Below are 25,657 nucleotides of genomic sequence, written 5' to 3'. Positions count from 1 at the left end.
CCGTTAATCTTGCTACTGAATTTTTTTTTTTTTTTTTTTGATAAGTAATCTTGCTACTGAATTTTAATTTATAATGGACCATATATTTTATATATTTTAAAATTATTTTTTATTTTTATTATTTATTATTTTGTTTTGTTTTCATTATTCTATTTATCTTTCATACGCTACATATTTATTATAAGAAAAATAAAAATAAATAAAAATAAATATGACAAGTAATGTGTAGGGATGATAAGTAAGAGCAATGCTATATAACCTCCTTAATCTTCACACACCATATTTTTTAAAAATTTTTAATTTTTTAATATTTTTTTAAAACTTTTTTGAGTTTATTTTTTTAAAATTAATTCAATTCTTCTATTTATTATTCATATATTAAATATTTGATAAAAGGAAAAAATTAAAAAAATTAAAAAAAGTGTGGTGTGTGGAAGTTGTGTGAATAGTAAGAAGTTGTGTAGATTTTTTGATAAATGAAACAACGTATGTTCAACGGGAAACGCTGACCCGCTAGCATCATCCTTATTTAGAGGTGTAACCGATCCGGTTCGGTCAGATTTTGGACAAAAGCTAGAACCGAACCGGTATGTACTGGTTTTGTATTTTCTAAAATCGATTACGCACCGGTTACCCTCTTAAACCGGTACTTCCGGTTTTATCGGTGTCCAGTCCGGTCCGGTCCGGTCCAGTTTTCCGTCTTTTTTAAAATGTAAGTTTCACAATTTGTCATTAAAAATTTGTTTATAAAAAAAAAAACTGATTTAAAAAAAATATGTTTTATACTTTTATTAATATATTAGACTATATAATAGTATTAATATTAGACTATTGGTATAAATAAATTATATATTAGTATTAGTTATAAACTATATATTTAATATTAGTATTAGTTATAAACTTTTAGTGATTTAGTATTAACATTTTATATAATAATTTATAAATTATAATAAGAAATTATTTCATATATGAATTATATATATTATATATAAAAATTTTACATAAAAAATTATAATTATACATAATATATAAAACTTATATATATTAATATATATAATATTTTGTATAAAACTTATATATACAATAATATAAATATTATTTTTTATCAATCGGTCTGATCCGGTTTGGACTGATTTTTCAATTTAAATTTATACCTCTATCGTTATTTATTTATAATAGATTCAGATCGATTTTTCGGTTTAAATTTAGACTCTATTCCTATTTATTTATTTTATAGTAGGTTGTTGTGGTCTTTGGTCTCGGGATCCCCGATCGTCAACTGGGTTTCCTAATCCTAACTTGCATCCAACGGCCTCGAGGCTAATTCTGTCATTTCATGTGCACATTGCCGCGTAAACGACCGTTCCCACCTTCCCCCACAAAAGTTGGATCCGGGCCCATTATCGATTATTGTCTCAACGGCGCATTATGCCGAGAGAAATGATTTCCACTCATAGAGTGTTATGTTGCTCAATGTAACAGGAAGGAAATATATTATAATTCAATGTATATTGTAAATATCAGTATAAGATTCTGATGAAAAGGTAAATCTCATAAAATTCTCATAGAGTAACGGGAGGATCCAACCTCCAGAAAAGCAAATTCTAGATAAGATATTCATTAGTGAATCCCTCTCTTACCCCTTTACACCCTTGTAGTACTGACTTTGTCAAATCTTACGTGAAAGAGAATGACAGGCTAACTAATTATATTCCCAGTCACTACTGGACAAAAGCATAAAATGCAAGCACAAAAGCGTGTGTAATCCAATGGTTCCCAAAACGCAGCGTGTTCTCCACTGGACTCAAAACGCATCACTTTATTTATTCCCTTGAAATGGCATCGTCAGGACCTGGCAGCTAAACGACGTCGCCTCGACTTCTACATTATCTCTAACACGAACTCTTCGAAACATCGAACCTTCACCTCTCGATTCTCATCTCCTATGTTGCCCAGAACAGCACTTCCCCAAACTCTTCCTGCCCGATCTGAGCCCTTAATAGAGAGGGGGAGATTTACAGTATATTTTTTTTTTTTATAGGATTTACACCATATTTCAGAAGTGGGATAAAAAGAGGCTTTTTTTCGATTCTTTGTCTCCGATACCTTCTCTAAGGGCAGAGAAGTAGCCTTCTATCTCCGATCGAGCAAAGCGCTTGCTGGTTCTAAATAAGAGACTAGGCGTGCGTTCGGTTTTGTTAAGATTTTTATATCTGCCTATCTTCCTTTAAATTTAAGAGTCACGTAAAAAAATTATTTTTTAATAATAAACTTTACTTTTTTCTATAAAACAAACGCAAGGCTTGCATATACCTAATATTATCCTTGTGTTTTCCTATATAAAAAAAATATATATTACTCTTATGTTTACATGAGAATATTTTTTTACATTTAGAGAGTTTTAAGGATAATTATAGGTTTTTGGTAAGAGGGAAAAATCATATTTACATTAATATTAATTGTTGATGTCATCTTTCGCACATATTTATGCTAGATTCCAACAATTCAGATCTTCACAACGAGCCTTGCAAAGAGAAGAACGTATGCGGCTTTGAGAGGGTGCTAGGGGCCGGGGTGCTTTCGATGCCAAAGTCAATAAGTGTTCTTGGAGTGTAGTAAATAAGTAAGAAAGTTTAGAGATCAGAGAGAGCTTCCTTGTACCTGGGATTAACTATTTATACTATCCGTTCAGAGAGCAGATCACGCCTGTCACTATAAGGTCCGAAGTCTTTGTACTGTTCATTTTTTTAGAACCTTTAAATGTGGCGTGACTCCATGTCGGCTTCACGATAGTGGAGTGCAACTTGACTTTACAGCGTCATTAATGTGAGGTGGCTCCCTGCGCCTCAGTTCGATTTATATGAGTCGTTGATACTCTGATGCTGACGAATTGAGGGTTCTCTGCATTTCCTGTATATCCTGTGCATATTCTGTTTTCAAGGGAGGTCGCCAATTGTGTCAGGTCGGGTTGTCTTGTCGACCAGATGGCGCCCCTCCTTGACTGACAGCTAGCTCCGTGCTTGCGTAAGATCCTCATTTGTTATGGGCTTCTAGGCCAAGGTTCAGTGGGCCTTTCTTGAGGGAAAAATTTCCCCTTCCCGGACAGGCCCGTGAGGAATTCCTTTTATCTCCTTTGTCTTAGGTTCGGCTAAGTTCTCGATTCTCCTAGCCGCATGATGAGTGACCATCTATATTTCATTCGTACGGGAACGTAACTTTTAGCCACGTTTACACATTTAATGGCACTCCTCCAACTTCTTCGCCACGTCCTTGTATTTTGCACTCATTAATTTGCACGTCATTCCAAGGGATACATTTACGGTGGTTGCGCTAACCGAGGGATCCTAGTACTTGAGTGGGACACGTGTGAGATATGTGGAGTTATGATGCTTCGATCAGAGGGATTTCCCTCTTGTCTTTATATATATAAGGGCTCCCCTTCAGTCTAGTGGCTTGTCGCAATTTTGCCTTGTTCTGTTATTCTGTAGTTTCGTTTTCTTATCTTTCCACCAAAGTATTTTTGTGAGTCTCTCCTTGTCGTTATGGCCCCAAAGAAATCATTGCACTACGGTTCCCGCATGGCGACCTCTGGAGCCAACCCAGCCGCTGCCGCTCGAGATGACCCCATTACAGATGATTTCACAAGACTTTTTTGGAGATCGACAGTTACTTTCGAGGAATTAGAGGAATTGAAAGTGACCTACGAGATTTCTCTAAAGTTGGAGCTGGAAGTACCTCTTCCCATTGGCAGAGTAGTGGATGAGGAAGGCTACGGTACCAGAGTTGCAGTGTATCCTACAATGTTCTCATGTGGCCTAAGGTTGCTAATTCCCCGACCTGTGCGTGAAGTGCTGGCTTTTTTTGAGCTGGCGCCCGCACAGCTCCTCCCCGTTGCATGGAGGATTTTGGTCTTGTGTTGTGTTGTCTGGTGCCGCTCCTTAGAGGAGGTCGGGTTTGACTATCCTAACTTGACCGCCCGTGAATTCTTCATTACCCACAATTTGCTATGGAAGGGTCAGCGCATCAACAACTTTCAACCCGTCTAGGAATTGGCCCAGATAGAGGGGCAACATAGGGTGGCAAAGGGACATAACCACATGTTCTTCTTTCTACGAGTCCATGGTTGGGAATATCCACCCGGGCAGGCCGTTAGGTGGCTATTCTTCGTCCGAGCCAACTGGGGCACGATATCCGATGTTTTGATCCGCCGCCCCGAACCAAATTCTCGCGAGGAAGCGAGACTTGCTATTTTTAGGTCCTAGGTGGCGGCGCACCCTAATGATGTATATTCGGAGGCTTTGCTGTCAGGTGATAGTCTCCATCGATATCTGGTTCCCTCTGTTGGTCAGCGCTCTGACGTGGGGATTCCCATGGAGCAGTCTCCTACGCCCGTTTCCCGCCGTCCTACTAGTCTGCCAGTTGTGGGGAGGGGAAAAAGACCTCTCAACATCTTGCCTCCACCCACTGACTCGGACAGTGTTGTTGTTGCCACTCCTACTAGGGGGACGTCCATGTTGGTGCTTCGGCTCCCTACGCCCCTGAGAGCGTCCAAAGAGTTGGTGTTGCCTCCTGTCCTGGATTGCGCTGCATCACCAGCCTAGAGAGTTTTTGTCGACACAACTTCTGCAGCCGAAACTGCCCACCCTGGTGGTGAGGTGGAAACGGTGGATTTCCGATGAAGGAGTTGTCGATGTCACTGATGTCAGTAGAGAAGTAGCCGGGAAAGCTTTTGAGGGTCTTCAGACGACTAATTCATGCGGCCATGCAGGTCGTGTCTGTAGAGCAGAAGGGAAAGTCAAGAGGTTGCTCCGGGTTAAGTTTTACTTGACCCCCATTCCGCCCCTTCTTTTCTCTCTTCTCTTTTTCTTTTTCTTCTTTTCTTTTCCTTTTTTTTTTTTTTTTTTTTTTGTTTTACTCGCCTTTTGCTGTAGGGGGTGGAGCACTTGGCCACCTTCCTGGTGGATAGCCTAGCGACACTAGAGAGAGAGAACTGCGACCTTCGCTCTCCAGTCCAGACTTTCAAGAAAAGCGTGGCTTTTGAGCTTCGAGCGGGGACAGAGGGAGGTGGTTAAGGGGGCCTTAGCTGACCTGACCCGATCCCAAAGAGAGGTCAGTCAACTTTGCATCGAGGCTTCGTTGGCTTGCGAGGCTAGGGACACGCTGCAACAGTGTCTAGATCAATGCCAATCAGAACTGGAGCGATCGTAGGCTAATGTTCTGGAGCTTCGTCGGCAACGAGACACTGATGGCCGACAAATCAAGTGGCTTGATTCTAAGCTCAAAGAGGCTACCGAGTCGAACGTAGAGGTTGCCCTAAATGTGAGCCAGTTAATGCTCGAGGGCTGAGAAGCGATTGTTCGTGGCCTGCGAGACTAATTGTCTTATGTCCGAGGGGTTCGCAATGACGCGTGGAGGTTTGGTTACGAGGAGGGCCTGGAGCAGATGAAGACCTTCCTCCTTTAGAACCCCTAGTGCGACCTTTAGACTGTGAGCGTGAGCGACTTTTCTCCATATGAAGTGTCCTTGCAACGATGTGACATGCTCGAGGTGGGCCTGATCCCAATTGGCCTTGGCATTGACCCTGCTAGAAATGACCTTGCCTTGTGAAGGCAGACTTCCCTGGTAGACCTCCTCGCTTATCCCTTGCGGTTGAGGCCTCGGACCTCCTTTTCTCCTTCTCGCCCTTTTGCTTACCATGCTTCAACCCCACCACCATCTTCCATGGTCGGGGGTTTATCTCGGAGGGTTCGTAGTGGCTCTACAGGGATCAAGCCTGATTTATGAGGGCTGAATTTCCATGCAGATTCCTTGCCAATCCTCTGTTGTCGGTGTTCCAGACTGCGTGCCCCCCCCCATACGACTCAATTAATTGTCTCATAATATCCCTATTGACTTTCTTGCGTGTTATTGACATGTCGTAATGGAGGAGGCCTTAGCCCCGCGTTGTACCCGGAAGGTTGACTGAATCAGACTTGGTTGTGGTGGCATGGTTCCATGGTTATGTGGTCGTTGCCCAGGGCGACCGAGTCGGTCTCGACAGTGTTTACGGTCCCAGACCCTTTTAAAAACTTTTCTTCTGTATGTGTATGCGTGGGGCATATGCTACTGCCGGCGATTTTGCGGAAAGTACAAGCTTCCCGGTGTGAATTGTTCTTTGTAGTTTAGTGACTTCAAGCTGCCTTATGATATACCCTTTATCCTTGTAATCCGACTTCATGATGTAATTTGTCTTTTGTAACCATACTTAAATAATAAATTGATATCATGTCTTTGGTTATACATTTTCTGCATTTACCTCGTCATACTGTCTCTGTATCCCCCTTGTTGTGTGTGTGTGTATATATATATATATATATATTCTTTTTCTTTTTTTACAATTCTCAACAGTCTACCCCATCGGCATCTGGCCGCGGTCGACAACCGTGCACGTGGAGCCTTTTTGTTGTAGTGATATTGTATTTTTATTTTATTAATCAATTTTGTTTAATGATTTGTTTGAATATATAATTTCCAAAAAATAATTTTTTTTTTCATCTTGAACCAATTTTTTGCTTTAATAACAAATCATATATTAATAACAAGTTTGATATTTCGAAAATTTAATATTGATTTTTTAATATTAAATTTTATATTAATACCAAATCGATATTGATAATACTATTAATATTGTTATTAATATCATTGTTAATAAGAAATTTCATTTTCTCCAGTCTTGTATTTTGTTTAATTTTAAATTCTATAAATGTTGAATTTATTTATTATATCTGTTGTTATTCTTAATATGTTAATATAGTTTTAATTAACAAATATGACTATATAATTATTGTGTTTTATTTCTCTAATATGTTTTTTTAACAGATCTATCGCATGTGTCCTTATTTCATTCTTCCCCATTCTATTTCTACCCGTTGTTGATCTCCTCTATTTGGGCAATTCTTTTATTTCTCTTCTACTTTTTGGTATGTAATTTTGTCTGCTACGATATTATATTATATTTAATTTTCAATTTTATAAATGTTTGTCTTATTCATTATATTTGTTGTCATTCTTAATATTTTATTATAGCGTCATTCAATAAATAACATTCTAATTTTATTATATTTTGTTTCTTTATATTTTCTTTGTCATGTATAAGCTGATTCTGTTATTATCTTGGTCGACGACATTACACTACCTGTTCATCTACGCTATTCCCACTCTTCATTTATTTCTCATTTACTTTCCGGTATTTTTTTTATCAGTATTTTTTTTATATTTATTTAGTAATATTTACTCTGTTTATTCATATGTGATTAGTTAACTTAATATGTTGCTTAGATTTTTTTTTTTTGAAATAAATGTTCCTTTTTATTGCTTTAAATATAAATAATTACTATATCGTCTATGTTTATATTCTCGTTATGTATGCATGGATATTTGTATATTGTCATTTAATTCTTAGATTTGTTTGTTAAATTCATACAACATCAGTCATTTGCCGTAAGAAATGACAATTGGTGAAACAATATTGTTAGCAAAATAAAGTTATACGTAAATTTTACAAATATTATCGTTATTAACTCTTATATAAATTTTTCTATAAAAGAAATTTTAAAAATTTAAACAAAAAACCTAAAAGAGAATTTGATATACGGTCAATTGTGCCAAAACAAGTTGAATATACTCTCTGTTAATGTCGTTCCCGAGACAGTAGGTTGAATATTTCAAATATCTCGTTTGAAACTTATCGCTCTTGTAATATATATTTAAAAATATTTATACATAGTTGTGACTTAGTTCTTGTAAATCGTTATATTATAATTATAAACATTATGCAAATCGTGTGTATAATATGTTTTATAAACAAGAAAAAAATTCTAAAACTATAGACAAAATTCTATCCATTTATAATTAAAAATTTGAAACATAACAAAATTGGTCAACTGGGCAAACATGCAACGCACGTTGCCCTTATTAGTGTATATATATTTGAAAAATAGTACAAGTAAATTTTTACAACAATAATCATCTTTCTATTAAAGAGTCATGAATTTGGTATTAAAAAGGAAAGAAAGATAGATCGTGCTATGGTGACCAGATCGAACCACCGCGGAGAGGTTAGCTAGAACTTGGTCACCACCTTCTTTTTCATATACATTTTCTAAAAAAAAAAAAAAAAAGCAAATGAAATAAGTAGATACATAATAGCTTGTTATTGACAGGGAGTCCTTTCCATGGTGGAAGGTGAGGGTGTAGGGAATAAGCAAATAAAAATGTGTGCTTCCATTCCAATCAAATGAGAGGATAATATCCATTTTATCAAATGTGTGCAGCGTACGGCTTGTGTGATTTCTACGTATTTCCGCAATTAAAGAGTAGTTCGATCTTGTAGCTACATCATAGTTGATCGATATAAAAACTTTAGATAAATGATTTTTGCAGTTTTATATTGTGTAAGTCATGTACACAATATAAAACTGCAGTTTTATATTTGAAAAGTTGATAAATTTGAGATACACATTAAAAAATTATTTTTTTAATGGTGGGCTCTATTTTTTTTCAAAAAGAGCGTGTTAGACTTGTACATCCTAGAATTATATCTAGTATTACTCAAAAACTTATTTTTGTTATATAAATGTATGTACTTATTTTTTTAACTCTAAGTTTATGTCCATCAATAACTTACTAGTATTGAAAATTCTATTAGATTATATATTCTTGTTATTTTTTTCATTATAAAATTTAATTTCTATCAAGAATACGATCCTAATTCATAAAAATCAAATGAACTTTTATATCATTTCTATATCAAAAAACACTTTTTGAATTTGTTTTCAACAAATATAACATGTTTGAAAATACTTTAAAGATATAGTTTTCAAATTATAAATAACTTTTTAATATTACCACTTATTGCTTAAATTCTACAACTATAAATCTTAAGTTAAAAGCAAAATTACCCACCACAATTCCACCGGTACTAACTGTTCCCCCCATATTCGCCAGACATATCTCACCCCCAGCTGCCCCACTCTTTTCAATAACGGCCTCCACATTTTCCGCAAACCCTTGAGATCCCCACCCCTCTTCCCTGCTTCCACCCTTTTCCTTCCCCCTTTACACCAACCACCGTCATGATGGAACGTCGAGGACCCCTTGCAGAATCCTCTCTATCCTACCGCTCACCCTCTCCCTTCCTACTAGCAGCGTTGGTATCCCTCAGCCATGTACCAAACTGGACAGCACTGCTCTTCCTTGAATTAGAGGAGACTAAATCACACCCCTCACTGCCATGCACCATCCTTCCACACCTAAAACAAATCTCAGGTAATTTCTCATATTGGATCCGAATCCACATATCAGCACCAGTAAAACTTATAGTCCTCCCCCTAGTCACGGGTTTCCTAACATCCATCTCCACCAATAACCTCAAATATCTACCCCACCCTACACCATAATCCGCCACATCAACCTTCATCACCTGACCAATCGAGGCACCAATTTGCTCACCAACTCAACGATTCATACAAGCCATAGGAAGACTATGGAGTTGAACCCAGAAAATCTCCAAATGAAAATCCAACAGACGTGGTTGCACTTTCACGTCCACTGGCGTCAACACAAAAATATTGTTATCGAATAACCATGCTCTCCCAGCATAGACCCAATCCCTATCCCTGTCATTTGCAAAAGTGATAGCAAATGTGTTCTCCCTAATCCCCTTAAAAAGAAACGCTATTCTCAACCTTCCACACCCTCAGCATTGTGGACTTGATCACCTAAGCCTAATTTCCTATCTGCGAACACTCGCCCCACCAAACTCCTTCGTTCACAACTATGCAATTCTTCCAACTCAACATCCTCAATAACAATGGCTTTATTTTCATCCTCAATCAAATCATGAAAATGATTCCATGCAGAATTAAGATCTTCCATCACACCTGTGCAGCGAGAAATAAGGGTGTAAATTCAAACCGAAAAACCGATCTGGACCGGACCGGACCAGTTTTATTGATTTTGAACCGATCCGGTCCGGAACTAGTTCTTAGAATGTAAAAACGGGCCAGTTCCGGTTTTAGGATTTTTCGGACCGGACCAGTTAATAAAAAATATATATAAAAATAATATTTGTATTATTGTATATATAAGTTTTATACAAAATATTATATATATTAATATATATAAGTTTTATATATTATGTATAATTATAAATTTTTATGTGAAATTTTTATATATAATATATATAATTATATATATTCATATATGAAATAATTTCTTATTATAATTTATAAATTATTACATAAAATGTTAATACTAAATCACTAAAAATTTATAACTAATAGTAATAGTCTAATATAGACTAATGACTATAGTTATACTTATAATTAATACTACAAGTTTTTACTAAAAGTTTATAACTAATACTAATATATAACTTATAACTATTCCAATAGTCTAATATTAATACTATTATATAGTCTAATATATTAATATAAATATAAAACATATTTTTTTAAATCATTTTTTTTATAAACAAATTTTTAATGACAAATTGTGAAACTTACATTTTAAAAAAACTGGAAAACCGGACCGGACCGGACCGGACCGGAAACCTGAAGTACCGGTTTAGGATGGTAACTGGTACGTAATCGGTTTTGAAAAATACAAAATCGGTACATACCGATTCGGTCCTAGATTTTATCCAAAATCGAACCGATTACACCCTTAGCAATAAACCCCACTTGACGTGGGACACCCTCTTTTACTTAGAAAAGCAAAGAGAAACTTTCACCTTTATCGCACCCGAGAGAGAGAAGAATTGTATCTAGCATCACTTAAAAACTTATTTTTGTTATACAAATGTATGTACTTATTTTTTTAACTATAAGTTTCCGCCCATCAATAACTTACTAGTATTGACAATTCTATTAGATTATATATTCTCGTTACTTTTTTATTATAAAATTTAATTTCTATCAAAGATATAGTCCTAATCTTAAAAAAATCAAATGAAATTTTATATTATTTTTATCTCAAAAAAGACTTTTTAAATTTGTTTTCAAACAAATGTAACACGTTTGAAAATGCTTTAAACATATGATTTCCAAATAGTAAATAACTTTTAATAGTAACACTTATTACTTAAATTCTGCAATTATAAGCCTTAAGCTAAAAGTTAAATTATCCACCACAATTCCAAACATGCACTAACACCTTCTCTCATTACATTTTGATAATGAGAAATTAAGAGAAGGTTCATTTTTCCTGTAATATAAGTATATTTCTTTTAAAAATTAGCACATGAAACAAACCTTTTAAGTAACCATATATGGTGTGTATATGACCACAAATTTCTTTATGATATTCGGGTAAGTTGATTTTTTTTTTTTTTTTTGGAATAAGGGTGGCAATTCGTGTTTTGTAAATGTTCACGTCGTGTTTATGACATTCGACTATATAGATCAATCTAAACCCGACTCGTTAAGTTAAATGTGCCAAACTGTTAAACTCTAATTCGACTCATTTAAATAATAGGTCATGTATTGTTACTCATTTTGACCATTTGTATAAGCAAAGAAGAAGAAGAAGAAGAAGATGATGATGATGTCTTATCTTTTTTTTTTTTTTTGGGGATTATCAATTTTATATTTACTGGAGTATTTTTTTAGAAAATAATTTATACATAATATTTTTCACAACAATATATTAAATGAGAGATAACTTTGTAAAACTCTTTATAAAAATAACATTACTTAACAAAAATAATCTCATCTTATAATATTATTGTAAAATGTGTTATAAAAATACGTTGTGTATATCAACATTTTTTTTTTTGTTTGTATCGAGACAAGCCCGGCTGTAGAGAATTGAGTCCAATATATATGAGGCAACAGTTAAATTGACTCAAATTTATTGCATTTAAGGCTATAAATAAGACTGAAGTCTGGTCCACATTCCCTTTTTAAAGTTGGGAGTAAATGACGCGCACAACTATCAGCGAGACGCCAAAGTGGACTTCAAATACGAATTGCTCACTTTCATGGAAGCAGCCATTGTGAATTGGTCAGTCCTTCTGATTGTTTTGTGTGCTTCGTTTTTACTGGGCAATCACCAGAGCTTTCTTTTATTTATTTTCAGGCCAAAATGTTGACCCAACTTCATCCCTTTTTTTTTTTTTTCTTTTTGTTCGGGTGCCCTACCCATGTCTTTTATTTTGAGAAATGTAAGTCTAAAAATCTATATATCCGAAAATATGATTATATTCATGTTATAGAATTATCAAGCATTTTATAGAATCTTCTAGAGTATAGAATTCTCGTATTTGAATTATTATATCACATAGCAATATCAATAAATATATAAAAGAAAATCATACTATTACTGACTTGGACAAATTGAATCTAATTTTATTTAATTAATTATTTAATGAACCGTACGTGAAGGCAAAATTAGACTTGATAGAATGATACAATTTGTAGAAAACTCAATTCAACTTATATATAAAAATATTTACAAAACCCCAAAATTGATTTGTTAAAAATTTGTAAATAAATTATACGATAATATACATAATCCATTCATGCTTATTTAGTAAATAAACCAAGTGTTCATAAATATAAAATATATTCGATAAGAACACCAAGTTCGACTCCTATTCAAATAAAAATTAAATAAACATAACCCGACCAACTTACTACTCACTCAAACTTGGGTCATTTACACCCCTAAACTACTACTGGCTTCATCCAAATCATGTGACCTAGCTTGAATATCACCCTAAATAAGGGTTTGTGGCAAATTCATTCATGTGATAAGCAAGTAACAGGAAGGATGAATTGTCGTGAGCAAGGATCTTGTCATACACATGAATTGGATAAAGTCATCAGTTTACAAGATGCCCAATGGGGGAGGCTGCACCAGTTACAATTTCCCCACAAGAATTAAACGATTCGTAATTTACAAAAATTGCTTAATCAAGTCCCAGCCGTTCTGCATTGATGTGAAAAATTAACAGCCAAAAAATAAAAATAAAAATAAAAGAAACAAATGATCAAACAGAGACTGATTGTAAATGGTTGCAATTGCAGAGTTGATAATCCACACAAGAAAAATGAAAGATAATTAACCTTACAATCAAATATAACATTGAGTAAAATATTTCTGCGTAGAACATAATTTCATAGGGCATTAAAGGAACAGCATCTCTACTCCCCCACAAAGATTATAGCTCCCCACAACCAACCAACCCCACATTTTAACCTAACCTAATAGACTAAATGATGGCTGACGTATGAGAGATTTTTTCTTTTTTGATGTTTTCATTCCCGATAATTACAAAATGGGAATGTGATATTTTTACCAATTTCCACATATACACGTTCCATCCACATGGAAGCCTTGAGAGGGTAACTTTCAGCATAAACCGAGGAAGCATAAAATAACTTACATTGTGATTACGCAGCTTCTTCTTCCTGATCGGTGAAACTAGCGATTAGGTTGAGCTTCCCTGTGTATAAGTGATCAATATCTGTTGACACGGGTGACTATATACCGTCCTTTCTCCAGATCATAAATTGTCTTCAATTGGGGCTTTCTCCACTTTGATACAGACCATGCCGCGAACATCAAAACTAGAAAGATAGCAATTATCGAGAGCAGTGTGGGTGGGTCATTGCTTATAATGTTAGCGATCCAGTGAGCATGCTCCAAATCAAATTTAGCTGTGCTCTGCAGAATGAAGGCTCCTAAAGCCCAGTCAAGCGGAATATTTCCCACCTGATTTGAAACCCCAATCCTGTTCAACAGGAATTCCAATCAATAAGATCAACCTAAAGCAAACATACAGCTTTATATATGCACACAAATGCGCACATGTAGACTTTTTTCTTTATGGGTAAACAAAAATTTTATTGATGAGAAAGATAGGCATAACCCATGCACACTGGACATATGCAAGAGTGAAAACTAGGCATGATTAGTAGTTGTTTCTAGAAACTCATGGATATTCAGACTATTAAAATCTATTACAATTGACCAATGGAATTAAGTGTTTAAAAATAAATTTGAGCACGTAGACTTCACATTAACACATCATCGTGCACACAAATGCAGTTGTGATTGAAAAAAGTGGGAAGCTTTATATAAAAAAAGGTAGGGGGTAAAGAAGGCTTGTAACATGCTGACCCTTGCCACAAAGATTGTACCAACTGCCCTAGCCCCAGCAAGACCCATGTAGGGAACCAACTAATCCTGTTCAACATGGAGCATGGAAGTTCTGGGTGCACCACATGGCAACAGAGCCGTTGCGACGCATTGCTCAGCTGGTTGAGCTTTCTACAACAAATTAAGTGATGCGAGAATGCGAGAACCGTGATCTCATTGTTGTGGCTATAAAGGGGGCCTACAGGAGATGTTGGCAATCAGATCTCCTAAGAAAATGGACTGAAGCCTCATCACACGTAAATGGCACACACCATGCTATCTTGTGGATTGACATGATCAAATTCGATATAAATAGTGGCTTATTAAAGGAACACAATATGCCAAAGTGATAGCGCAAGGATATACCTTTCATCATCGAAAGAAACCCCAAGACTGTCATGAAGTAGGGCCACAATATATGCTGAAGAGAAGCAATACCGCAGTAAATCTTCCTCCTTAAGTGAACGGTATTTCTTCTTCAACTCCAACCAATCTTCTCCACAGAATTGTTGTCCAGCCATCATCAGCTCAGAAAGAAATGATCTTGGAGCCAAGTCAAAGAACTAACCAAAGGGAAACAAACAAAAAGAAAGACAAAAACAATTCAGAAAAGCATGTAAACAGAGCATCTAAAATGATATAAGTGCAGAAGAGAAATGAAAAGAATCTTAAGAGTATTATTATTCATTCATCCAGATGGATGCATATAGAAGTCCTGAAAAAAATGGCAAAATACCTTTGAAGTATAGAAGAAATTTTCTGTTGCCAAAAACTTTCCCCGAAGTTTAGGTATGAAAGTTGATCCTATGTGGCAACTCTGATAGGAGCATTTCTCTGTGTTCACATAAAGAAATGTATTTACCCTCATTACTCTAAAAAAACGAAGATGATTCCATGAAACAGAATTTAACAATAATGTCCTGATTGGTAACCTTTTCCTTTTTGTAACAACATTAATGCAGCATTTCTGCATTCTGAAAAGTTCCCTTTAGATTGAAGAGTAGCTAAATATCTATTCTTCGTGTCCAATGAACCTGGAGAAAGCTTCCACGACTCCACATTATGTGAGTACCCTTTAGGGGTACAAGGATCAATCAAGATTCCCTTTTCAAGAGACTCAGTAACTACATCAATGAAACTGACGTCAGAATAATAGAAAAAGCATTTCTTACTACAAACCATGAGGCATTATGTAATTATGCCCCTTACCCAGATAACACAGATGTAGCAAACAACAAGAAAAGACAGAAACAGCACTACTGGTATAATGGTAATGATTACATATGGTCTACCAAAGAAACTTCTTTTTTTTTTTTTTTTTTTTTGGGGGGGGGGGGGGGGGGGGGGGGGGGGGGGGGGGGGGGGGGGGGAGTGGTTTTCCACCTCAATGCTATTTAATCATGTCAACTTCCTATTAAAAAAATTATAAGGTGACCATGTCATAAGCAGAGGCAGTTTAAGAATTGACATAACCAAAGCACAGCTGCCATAATGACACCCTTTTGTATACCATACTCAGATCTGCTGACCTCAAACCATCTTTGGATGTTTCATGACCATTCTAAAGGTCCAATATGTTTCACAGTAACTATAAAAAACAATCCCGAACTAATTCAACATCATTAAAAATCCCAGCAAGGAAATAGTATCCATCATTTCACTTTTAAGCATTTTCCATAAAGACTTCATTTACTTGAGTTGATCTATATTAGAAGTGTAAATGTCTTTTGATGAAATCACAAAGAAAAATATAATCACAAGAATATATCCAGCACATTGACTGTGTCAGTAGATAAATAACATTTTTTCATACAATCCCATTTCTAAAAACAAATTTTACTTCAGCCACAACGAGCTGTTTCACCTCCTATGACATCTTAAAAGTGCCCCCATTCAATTCATTATTTATTTTTAAATACCTTCTAATTGCCAGGATTGAAATTACATAATAAGAGCCCACTAACTAGCAGAAGGAACTATGCCTGATTTACAAAAATAATCACGGGAACTTCACTCACGGGCCATTGCGACATTCTGGAACTAATAGCCAAACATATGGAAGAACAATTATTCAAACCTCATCATCGATATTTGAAATCTGGCCCCCTCTAGAAAATTAAGAGCCTATAGAATAATCTCATACATAGGTATCTGACAGGATACAAAATTTCGATCTTGCAAGAATCACAACAAAAAAGCACAATTCGTATCACTCAGACAACCCAAGTTCAAGGCATAATAAGAACAATCAAAAACTTCCTCAGAAACTACTGTACCAAAACCATAATGCAGAAAAAAACATGCATATTTACCTAAGTTCAAGTCTCCTAAAAGAAGTGCTTCCCTCAATGAGTCAAAGGCAACATTCTGTGAAAAAAGATCAACATTAAAAATGCTCTAAATTATATTGTAGCACCTTAGATAAAATCAAAATGCCAAACTTCTGAACATTTACAATAAGGTTTTTTTTAATAAGTAAGAAAAATTTATTAATGCACATAATTAGCCATAGCCCAAGTACACAGGAAGTATACAAGAGAAAGACACCTAATTACAAGCTAAGAGCTGAAAAAAACAGCATGCAAGTCATTAAAATTAGTCCCATCCAATACAATAGCCGAGGCCCAAACTAGCAACTTATGAAAGATAAAATCTCTAATCCCTCCCAACGAACAATCTCTATTGTCAAAACAAAAGCTCATTCCTCTCATTCCGAATACACCACATAAGGCATAAAGGCACCATCTTCCAAACATCCGCAATTTGTCGATGGCCTTGAATTCCTCTCCAACAAGCCAAACGATTCACCACCCTCTTGGGTATCACCCAAGCAATGCCAAGCCTAACAAAAACCTCATCCCATATAGCCTTTAACCACATCATAATGGAGAAGAAGGTGATCCGCCAATTCTCCACACCTTTTGCACATAAAGCACCAATCCATTATAACAATAGTGCACTTTCTTAGATTATTAATAGTTAGAATTTTCCCATGAGAATCCAACCAACCAAAGAAAGCCACCTTGAGAGGCACTTTGCTTCTCCAAATACTTCTCCAAGGAAAATCAGTAGAGAATGAGTCGACATAACCTTGTACAGAGATCTAACCGAAAAGTTCTTATTTCCAGGATGAATCCAAAGCAACCTCCTCCATCCTGACTTTATATTAAGAGCGTATAACATGCTGACAAAATCAGCGATGTCCCCCACCTCCCGATCCTGGACAGCTCTAGTGAAAATCACTGAACACTGAAGAAAACCAGTAGAATTATCTATATAATCAGCCACAGAGGCACCTTTATCCAAAGCAATTCTGAAAAGAGAAGGGAAGACATTCTTCCGAGGATCATCTCCACACCATAAATCATGCCAAAATCTGATATAGGTACCCCTACCCACCTAAAATCTTAAATTTCTGGAGAAATCCACCCCCCCCCCCCAAAAAAAAAAAAAAAAAAATACATTCCAAATGAATTCCACACTCCCACACCATACGCCCCTCTTACAATAAGATTAATCACAATTAATTAGAGTTGGGCTGGCTTGGGTTATGCTAGAAGGATAGGAGACCTCTTTGCAAGTTAGAGAGGGCTACATGACAGTTCACAAATTGCAAGAGTGTAGATGGTCCCTATCTGCCTACTTGGGGAACATTTGGAGGGAAAGAACTAATAGAAATTTTGCAGATCACAGCGGCTATAGATTTAATGGACTGATTTTTCATGATTTCCTTGTATTCTTTTTTCATTTTTAATCAGGTATATTTTTTTCTATTTCTAATCAGGTGCTTATTTTGTATACATCATGTGTACTTGGGTTATGCTAATTTTTCATAACATCTTTGATTACTTGTAAAAAAAAAAGTTGACTGCAACTAAATTCTTTAATGTAATATTAATCCATAGGGCCTCATTGGTCATTGTTACAACAACCCATGGTTATGGACCCGAATCGACTCGTATGGAACATTTTTCTTTTCCAAGTGAACTTCCCAAGGAAAGAGTAAACTTTTTGAAGAAAAAGTTGGCAAAATGCATTCGAATTAAACAATACAGATTGAAATGAACACCTACCTGGCCAAAATGAAGAAAACTGTGGCTGTAGAGATTATATGTGATATTCCCAAATCCAACAGAATGTGAGAACTCGGGTGGCATTGATTCACTTGAAACAAAGGTAACCTGTAATCAGATCAAACAAGATATTCTAAGTAGCAATCTCAGATTCAATGTTCTCAACTTCAAAAATGCCAATCAAAGTAAGTGAAATTCATTTCAGAAGCGCCACGCCACAATGTGATACAGATATAACTAACTAACTAGTCAAGGCATGAAATGGAGTTGCTGCGAGTTTTGAGTTCCAGCATATTCTAAATGGTTTCTAGTATGAAGTACTAGGTGGAAACAAATCAATGAACTTTTCAATGCGCACAGCTCTTGATAGGACATCAAATAGACGATCGAGAACAAAACACATATATTGAGCAAATGGATAAAACTTAAATACTCTTGCCCTCTAGAGCTAGATTACTCAAAGATATTGGCTAATCACGTTTTCCAAAAACGAAACATAGCTGCTGGGAAGGATCTGCAGTAGATACATACTGCATTGGAACCGAAACCCAACACATCCAACTTGTTGTTTGTATAACTCCTAGTTATATTGTGGTGGAGTGGCAAGTTAGTATGGGACAGGATTTTGTGATCGGCATTCCAAATCATGAAAAACAATTAGAAGCAGAGAGAAGAAATATACCTGAGCAGAAGCGCCACCAAGTTCAATAATCCCAGTTGTCTGCAGAGGATCACCTCCAAGAGTCCCAAGTGCATAGTTTGCAACAACCCAAGCATAAATCCCTTCATCAGCGCCTGACAGAACCACATTTAAAACAGTTCCCCATTTCTTAAATACTAAAACCACAAGCAAAACAAAATCGAGATAGTGACGCAGTACAGAAGACAAACTAAAGAAGAATGGCACACCGGTAATAATGGAAGCCCACTCGTCCCGAAACTTAAACACCGAGGACCGGAGCACTCGCCTGCACGACTCCATAATCCGATCCCGCAGTTCCGATTCGAGCAACCGGAGCCCCGCGGTCGCCATGAGCCGAATCTCAGTCTGCCCCCAAAGCTCCTTCGGGACCCTTCCCTTCCCAAACTCCAGGAGCTCCTTCAGCGACCCACCTGCCCCATCCGAATCCTCCGCGAATGCCGAGAGCCCCGGGTTCACCCGCATCGAAGCCAATCCGTCCTTCCCGAAATCATACACCGCATTTCCATTCTCGACCCGGTACTCGATCACGTGGATCCGAGTCCCGGTGCTCCCTCCGTCGATGACAATCCCGTACTTTCTCTTCACGGAATTCCGCGAGCTTCTTCCGAAAACCAATAAATAACAAAGTAACAAAGCGAAAGATATGGAAATCAAAGCGAAAATGAATAAACTGGATTTGCTGTGCTTGGAACTGGAATTGCGAGAGAAGAGATTGGACCGAGTTCCGGGTCGTATTTGGAGCTTAATCGGATCCATAACTACGTCGGCCTTACGTTTGGAATGGACCCTTGCACGGGCATTCAACCGTCGCATCAAAGACCGAGATTTGTGATGGAGAAAGAGAATGCGATATCATGTGATTATACCCAAAAAAAGAATCGACAAAATCAGGTTTTGATGTTGGTGATGATGCTGATAACAACGTTGCGGAGGTCTTGGCGGTGGAGATTCGGATCGGAGACGGAGAGGGCAATCATTCAAGGGTTTCGCCCTCTCAATTTCTCCGGGTCGCTCTCCCCTCGGTCTAGCTCTCCCCTCTGTCTAATCGATCCGGGAAGAGCTTTTTATGCGCGAAGTGTTTTTGCCCCCTTTCAATTATACCTTACCCACTCATACCGTCGTGAGCTTGCTATTTTACGATATACCCATAAAATTATCATTTTATTTCCAAAATTACCGTTCCATTTGGGTTTACAGAAAGAGAAATGTTTTATACATATTTTATATAAATAATTTATAAATTAATGTGATTTGATTTTTTATGTTAAATTATACAAATATTTTTATTATAAAGTAGATTTAACTTATTATATAAAGTTTATCATTTTGTAGATTTAGCCTTGAGGCCGCCTGAATGTTTACCCCGACTTTCACCGTGGCGAAGGAGCGGACCAGTCATGTCGCTGTCCGAATTACCTCCCAAGGGGAGAAAGAGACGGTTTGGTATAAGGCATTCCGACCTCTCCTCGGTAGAGAGCGGGCTAAGTTCATGGAATGCCTAAATAATAAAGCAAAAGACATAGACGTCATCAACACGAACGATGGCAACATAGCATCAAGACGGGCATCATCAACAAGCATCGTGTGGCATAGATCGGAGAACCCATGTTTGCGACATTAACTTCTGTGACAAAAAAGCAAAGTAATGATAATGTTCTCGTATCTCAAATAGGACGGAAGTTGTTACGGTAAGGAAGGAAGACATGCAAAGTTTTAGATTGCCCAGACTGTTTTACCTCCCAGCAGGCAAACGAGACAAGTCGAGCCTAAGGCCTTCTTGACTCCCCGCGGCGGAGAGCGGGATCAGCCTCACGGTTGCTCGAAGAGCGAATCTACACTAACGGAGGAAGACAGGTAAAGTTCCAAATTACCCAGACTATTTTACCTCCCCGTGGGCCGAGAAGGTAAGTCGGGCCTAAGGCCGTTTTGACTCCCCACAACGAAGAGCGAGATCAGCCTCACAGTTACTAGAAAAGCAAAGTTGTGCTAAAGGGAAATGTGAAAAACACCCGCCCCTTAGGCAAAGTCATTAAGGCCCGGAATAATGGATACATGGTGAGGGCCAACAAAAGGAGCTTAAGCTGGAAGACTGTCGGCAGGCGGGGTCGTCAAATGTTGGCTGAACCCTATAGGGTGGACCGCAAGAGGTGTTGTGCGGCAAACCCGCATGGTCGAACTCCCCCTGGGCCGGCCCACAAAACAAACAAAGAAGAGAAAATCAAGGGGAAAAGAAGAACAATGGAAAAGAATGCAAAAAGGCATAGCCGGATATAATCAATAGAAGGTAATATTATTAATCATTGAAAGGTACATCATAAAATTACAGAGCTACAAAGAACAAGTTACATCATAAAGCCGCAGAGGTACAAGGAACAAGTTAAAACATAAAGCCGCAGAGTTATAAGAAACAAGTTCCGGTGTCCGACCGTAGACCTAGACCATAAAGTGGCCAGATATAATCCAAGGGAACCAAAAGTCCGCATTGTTCTTAGATCCTTCTGAAACAGGATGAGTTGAAGATCTCTGACAACGACGAAGATATCGCCAAGAATCGAAACATCTCGGAGTTTATTTCTACGATAAGAACAGCTTACTGGATGAAGGCCAGTGATCACCGCAATCGAGCTCGATCAAATCATATTTCCATGCTAGCAGCAAGTAGAGATCTCCACCACTGAGACATGTCGATAACGCTCGAGGTTACCTCGAAACATAAAAAAAGGAGGCAACTAATCGAGTCATACGGTGATGACCATCGCCCAAGAAACTCCCGAAACCACCCGCTGGCTGTGGAGAGGAAGAAGAAACTATTGGAGGAAGTGAAGACGCTAGGTGGGAATGGCTTCGAAGTCGAACCCTGTAAGCAAAAGGGCGAGAACGAGCATAAGAGGTTCGGGACCCCAACGACGGAGGATTGGCAAGAAGATCTGCCCAAAAACTCCGCCCTCAACAGGCTGGATCGTTCCCCACAGGGCCATCACCAAGGCCGCTTGGGACCAGACTCTTCCCAAGGATGTCATGCCACCACAGAGACTCCTCATGCGGGGGAAAATCCCCCACATTCATAACCCTAAGGTCGCACTGGGGGTTTTGAAGAATACGAGTCTTCATTCGCTCTAAGCCTTCTTTATAGCTGAAGTCCCACCCATTATTGCAGACACCACGGACATAAGACATCTCCTCCCACAAACCTCAGATGGTAGCTTCATGAGCTTCAAGAACCAGCCTGGTTACTTTCTGTGCGGCCTCCACATCTTTCCTTTGCTGACTTTCCTCCTCTAGGATTTTCCTCCTCCTCGTCACTGACTCGTTAGTATTTTAACTTGAGTTCTGATCCACTTGGTCGATCGGCTATTTGTGTCCTGCTACTGATACAGCTCCCGGATATCGGCCTACTGTTGCTCAAGCTCTGACTGGCACTTGTCAAGGGACTGCTGCATCACATCCTTCGCCTTGGAAGTAAGCGAGGCCTCGATGCGAAGCTCGCCAACTTCCCCATGGGATTTTATCAAGTCGGCAAGGGCTTCCTTGGCTCCCTCTTTCTGCTTTCGCTCCATGACTGCACAGTCCAAGGCCAACTAAGCCAGAGAACGAAAATTTCGATTCTCTTTTCTCAACTCCGCTTGGCTGTCCATGATGAAGGTCGTTAGATGCTCCAATCCCTATCACAGAAAGTAAAGTCAAAACTGAAGAAAATGAACAAAGAAAATTTTGAGGAATTAGCAAGTAAAGTTTTACCCCTCTGAGTAGTCTTTGAAGTCTACCCTCCATCTCGCGAAGTTGGTTACAGTGACCGGGCAAAGCGGTCTTTCGAAGATCCGTTGGAACTTCTTCAATGACTTCCTCACCCTCCCCCTCGTCGGGCCCCATGGCTTCCTCGACCGGAATGCCAGTCTCTGCCGCCTTGACACCACCAAAGGGGGTGACCTCAATCATGGGGGCAGCCTCGACAGCGACACCTTGGACCCGCAACATGGCGCAAGGAGGACTCGTTATCATCACCATCTTTTCAGGAGCCCTGGGGGTTGCCGGGATAAAAAGTGCCATGACAAACGGTTCCCTTGGAGGGATGGGGACGTTATCGGAATTGGAACGGGCGGGTGACTACGAGGAGGCGACGTGACCGGGTTTATAGGGATACCCGCGTCAGAACGCAAGTTGGTCGGAGGGTTAGGTACCATTGAAGGCTATCCTCAATCAACAGAGCCTCCAAAAGAAATGTCGTTCGGATGCGCCTTCACTCAGGCTCGAATGATCCCAAGCCTCAGCTCCTCCTCATGGGTTGGTTTGGGGTAGTGGTTTGTGTCCCCGTCTACGGTACCCCATATAGCATGCACATGGAACCGTTGCTTGAGGGTCTGCCTGACTGGGAACTCTCATCCTTTGCCCAACAAGAAGAAGAATTTGCAGTGGTATCCTTTCACGACAGTATGCTGCACCTCCACTCAGACCAGTTCTTGAACTGGCTGGAAACTGTAGAGTTGATGGCCCTTCCACACAACATTGTGAGTAATGAAGAACTCACGAGCTATAATATCCGGGAAATCTAACCCGGCCTCATCCAAAGCACGGCGCCAAATGACACAACACGAACTAAGAATTCTCCACGCAAAGAAGCCTAAAACCTTTCGTGAGGCCGCAAGAGAACATGGCGTGGTACACAGTTACTTTGGTGTCGTAGCCCTCGAAATCCACCGCTCCTTCGATGGGAGGGGGCACCACCAACTCCACCTTTGAGGGGACCCTGTAAGTCATCCTCAACTCCTCCAGTTCGACGAGGGTCACCACCGACCACCATGAAAACCCTGCGAATTCATTCAGAGCGGAACCACTGTGGCCAGCAGTGGCCTGGGCACCACCAAAGGATCCAACCCATCCAGTATGGCGTGGAGATTTCTTCAGAGCCATGAAAGATAGAAGGAAAAGCAAATAAATTTCTAGAGAAAAATGGAGAGAAACAAAGGAACGAAGAACTCAAATAGCGGAGCAAGGAGCGCAGAGTGTAGAGTAAAAGACAGAATGAGTACAATGTATTTTCCAACGTAAAGGAGGGTCCTTATATAGACGGGGTTGATGTTTGAACTCCTAAGGCACCATAACTCCACGTAGCACCACGTGTCCCTTCAAAGTACCAGAATCCCTTGATTATCGCAACTGCTGCAAAGTATATCTATTGATACGATGTGCGGAATTAATGACTGCGTAACACGGAGTCATGACACAGAAATCGAAGGGGCACCATTTAATGCAAAAATGTAACTGACGCCACATTGCCACGTGGGTGCAATGCGGGAGATTGCTCGGCACACATCGAAGAGGGCCGGGAGATCTAGCAAAGCAAAGGGTTAAGGAATGAAGAAAGAATTCCCCTCGGACCTGTCCAAAAGGAATTGACGAGGTAACTGTAAGGAAATTTTTTCCACTTCTCAAAGCCCATTAGGCCTCGGCCCAAGAGCCCCCAAGTCCGTGTAGGGGCAGAACATCTACCAAGGAGGAGCGCCGAATAGTCTTCAAGACAGATCAGTCTGACAGTCTATGTCCGCTTTTAAAACCCAAAGACTTGCACAGAGCGCAGCGGGAAATGTAGAGGGCCCTCGATCCATCGACATCAGATAATCTACGGCTCATATAGACCAGACGGGAAATCAGGAAATCACGCCGCATTAATGGCACCGTTGCTAAGCTACACTCCACATTTATGAAGCCATCGCAGAGCCACGCCGTATTAAAGAAGGTTTAACAACAAAAACAGAAAGGAAGGCACAGACTTTGTGGAGACAAAGACGATTTGCACCCTCAACCCACGGTATAAATAGCCAGTTTCAGGTACGAAAAAAATCTGTGATCCATAGACTCATTTACTTATTTAAAAATTTTCAAGAATATTTATTAACTTTGGCATTGGAGGTTCCCCAACTCTAAGACCGCCCTCTCCTAGTTGCACTATTCTCCATCTTCTACAGGTCCATTTTTGAAAAACTGAGTTGTCAGAGCTTAGCTCAAAGGTGTGCGAAACACAACATTAACAATGAGTATAGGTCCATAATTATAATCTCATTAATAAAAATATAAGCATACTAAAAAATACCAATATTATAACTCAAAAATAATAAAATTATAATTTTAAAATAAAATCTAAACGGATTGATTTTGGGTTAAACAGGTTGATCCATTATTGACTTGTTTATAAATTGTATCTTGACAGATTAACCCATTTTGACCCGAATCTGTTTACATCAAATCCAAAGTAGCTAATTTCGTATCGTATTCATATTGAGCTCACAGGTCATGTTACATATTGCCACCCTTACTTAAAACCGACCCACCATTGAAAGACACCAATGTCCTCTCCAAGCTCACCATTTTATCCACTCTTAATGCTAATAGCCCCTCTATGTAACATGACCTGAATTAATCGAATATATAATGGCAGCAGTTTACTCCTATCATGTTGACCTTCTAAACACTTTCTTAGCAGCTTGTTTTTTATTTTAATTTTCCAATTCAGAGTTGCTTAGTTTTGGAGATTAAGATAACAAAGAGCATATATATAAGCGCACGAAAATATAAATTATTAAACAACGTGAAGTACCAGTTCTGCACACGACACGCGCGAAGATCAATTAATTAGTTTAACAGTATATAAAAGGAGAAGCTAGTAAGGATATGCTGCGCCATATATTCTCTGCAGTGTCCATAC

General features: G+C 38.5%; 1 protein-coding gene across 2 annotated transcripts; it reads right to left on the bottom strand.

Annotated features, from left to right (window-relative positions):
- Positions 1 to 13,101: 13,101 nt before the first annotated feature.
- On the bottom strand, positions 13,102 to 20,088 carry LOC121254706 (probable apyrase 6). 2 transcript variants are annotated; one of them, XM_041154842.1, is made up of 8 exons: positions 19,164 to 20,088; positions 18,937 to 19,049; positions 18,255 to 18,362; positions 16,494 to 16,548; positions 15,114 to 15,305; positions 14,918 to 15,015; positions 14,548 to 14,744; positions 13,102 to 13,774 (listed from the first exon to the last, which is right to left on the bottom strand). In XM_041154842.1, the coding sequence occupies exons 1-8, from the start codon at positions 19,768 to 19,770 to the stop codon at positions 13,501 to 13,503; spliced, it is 1,644 nt and encodes a 547-aa protein (XP_041010776.1). In that variant the 5' UTR covers positions 19,771 to 20,088; the 3' UTR covers positions 13,102 to 13,500. The 2 variants fall into 2 exon arrangements, with proteins under 2 accessions (XP_041010776.1, XP_041010775.1); XM_041154841.1 differs by lacking the exon at positions 13,102 to 13,774 and adding an exon at positions 14,022 to 14,313 and having other exon boundaries at positions 19,164 to 20,039.
- Positions 20,089 to 25,657: the final 5,569 nt, after the last annotated feature.

The sequence above is a fragment of the Juglans microcarpa x Juglans regia genome, chromosome 3D, assembly GCF_004785595.1.
Source record: "Juglans microcarpa x Juglans regia isolate MS1-56 chromosome 3D, Jm3101_v1.0, whole genome shotgun sequence".
In the NCBI taxonomy this organism is placed as follows: domain Eukaryota; kingdom Viridiplantae; phylum Streptophyta; class Magnoliopsida; order Fagales; family Juglandaceae; genus Juglans; species Juglans microcarpa x Juglans regia.
The sequence above is the reverse complement of the archived record's forward strand: the minus strand, read 5'-3'. Positions and strand labels throughout refer to the sequence as shown.

Coding starts and splice junctions, on each gene's coding strand:
- LOC121254706 (XM_041154842.1), bottom strand. CDS start 19,770: ATGCGACGGTTGAATGCCCGTGCAAGGGTCCATTCCAAACGTAAGGCC. Junction 18,363..18,936: donor TTGGTGGCGCTTCTGCTCAG/GTATATTTCTTC, acceptor ATCTGATTACAG/GTTACCTTTGTTTCAAGTGA. Junction 13,775..14,547: donor GTTTCTTTCGATGATGAAAG/GTATATCCTTGC, acceptor CCTGTTGAACAG/GATTGGGGTTTCAAATCAGG.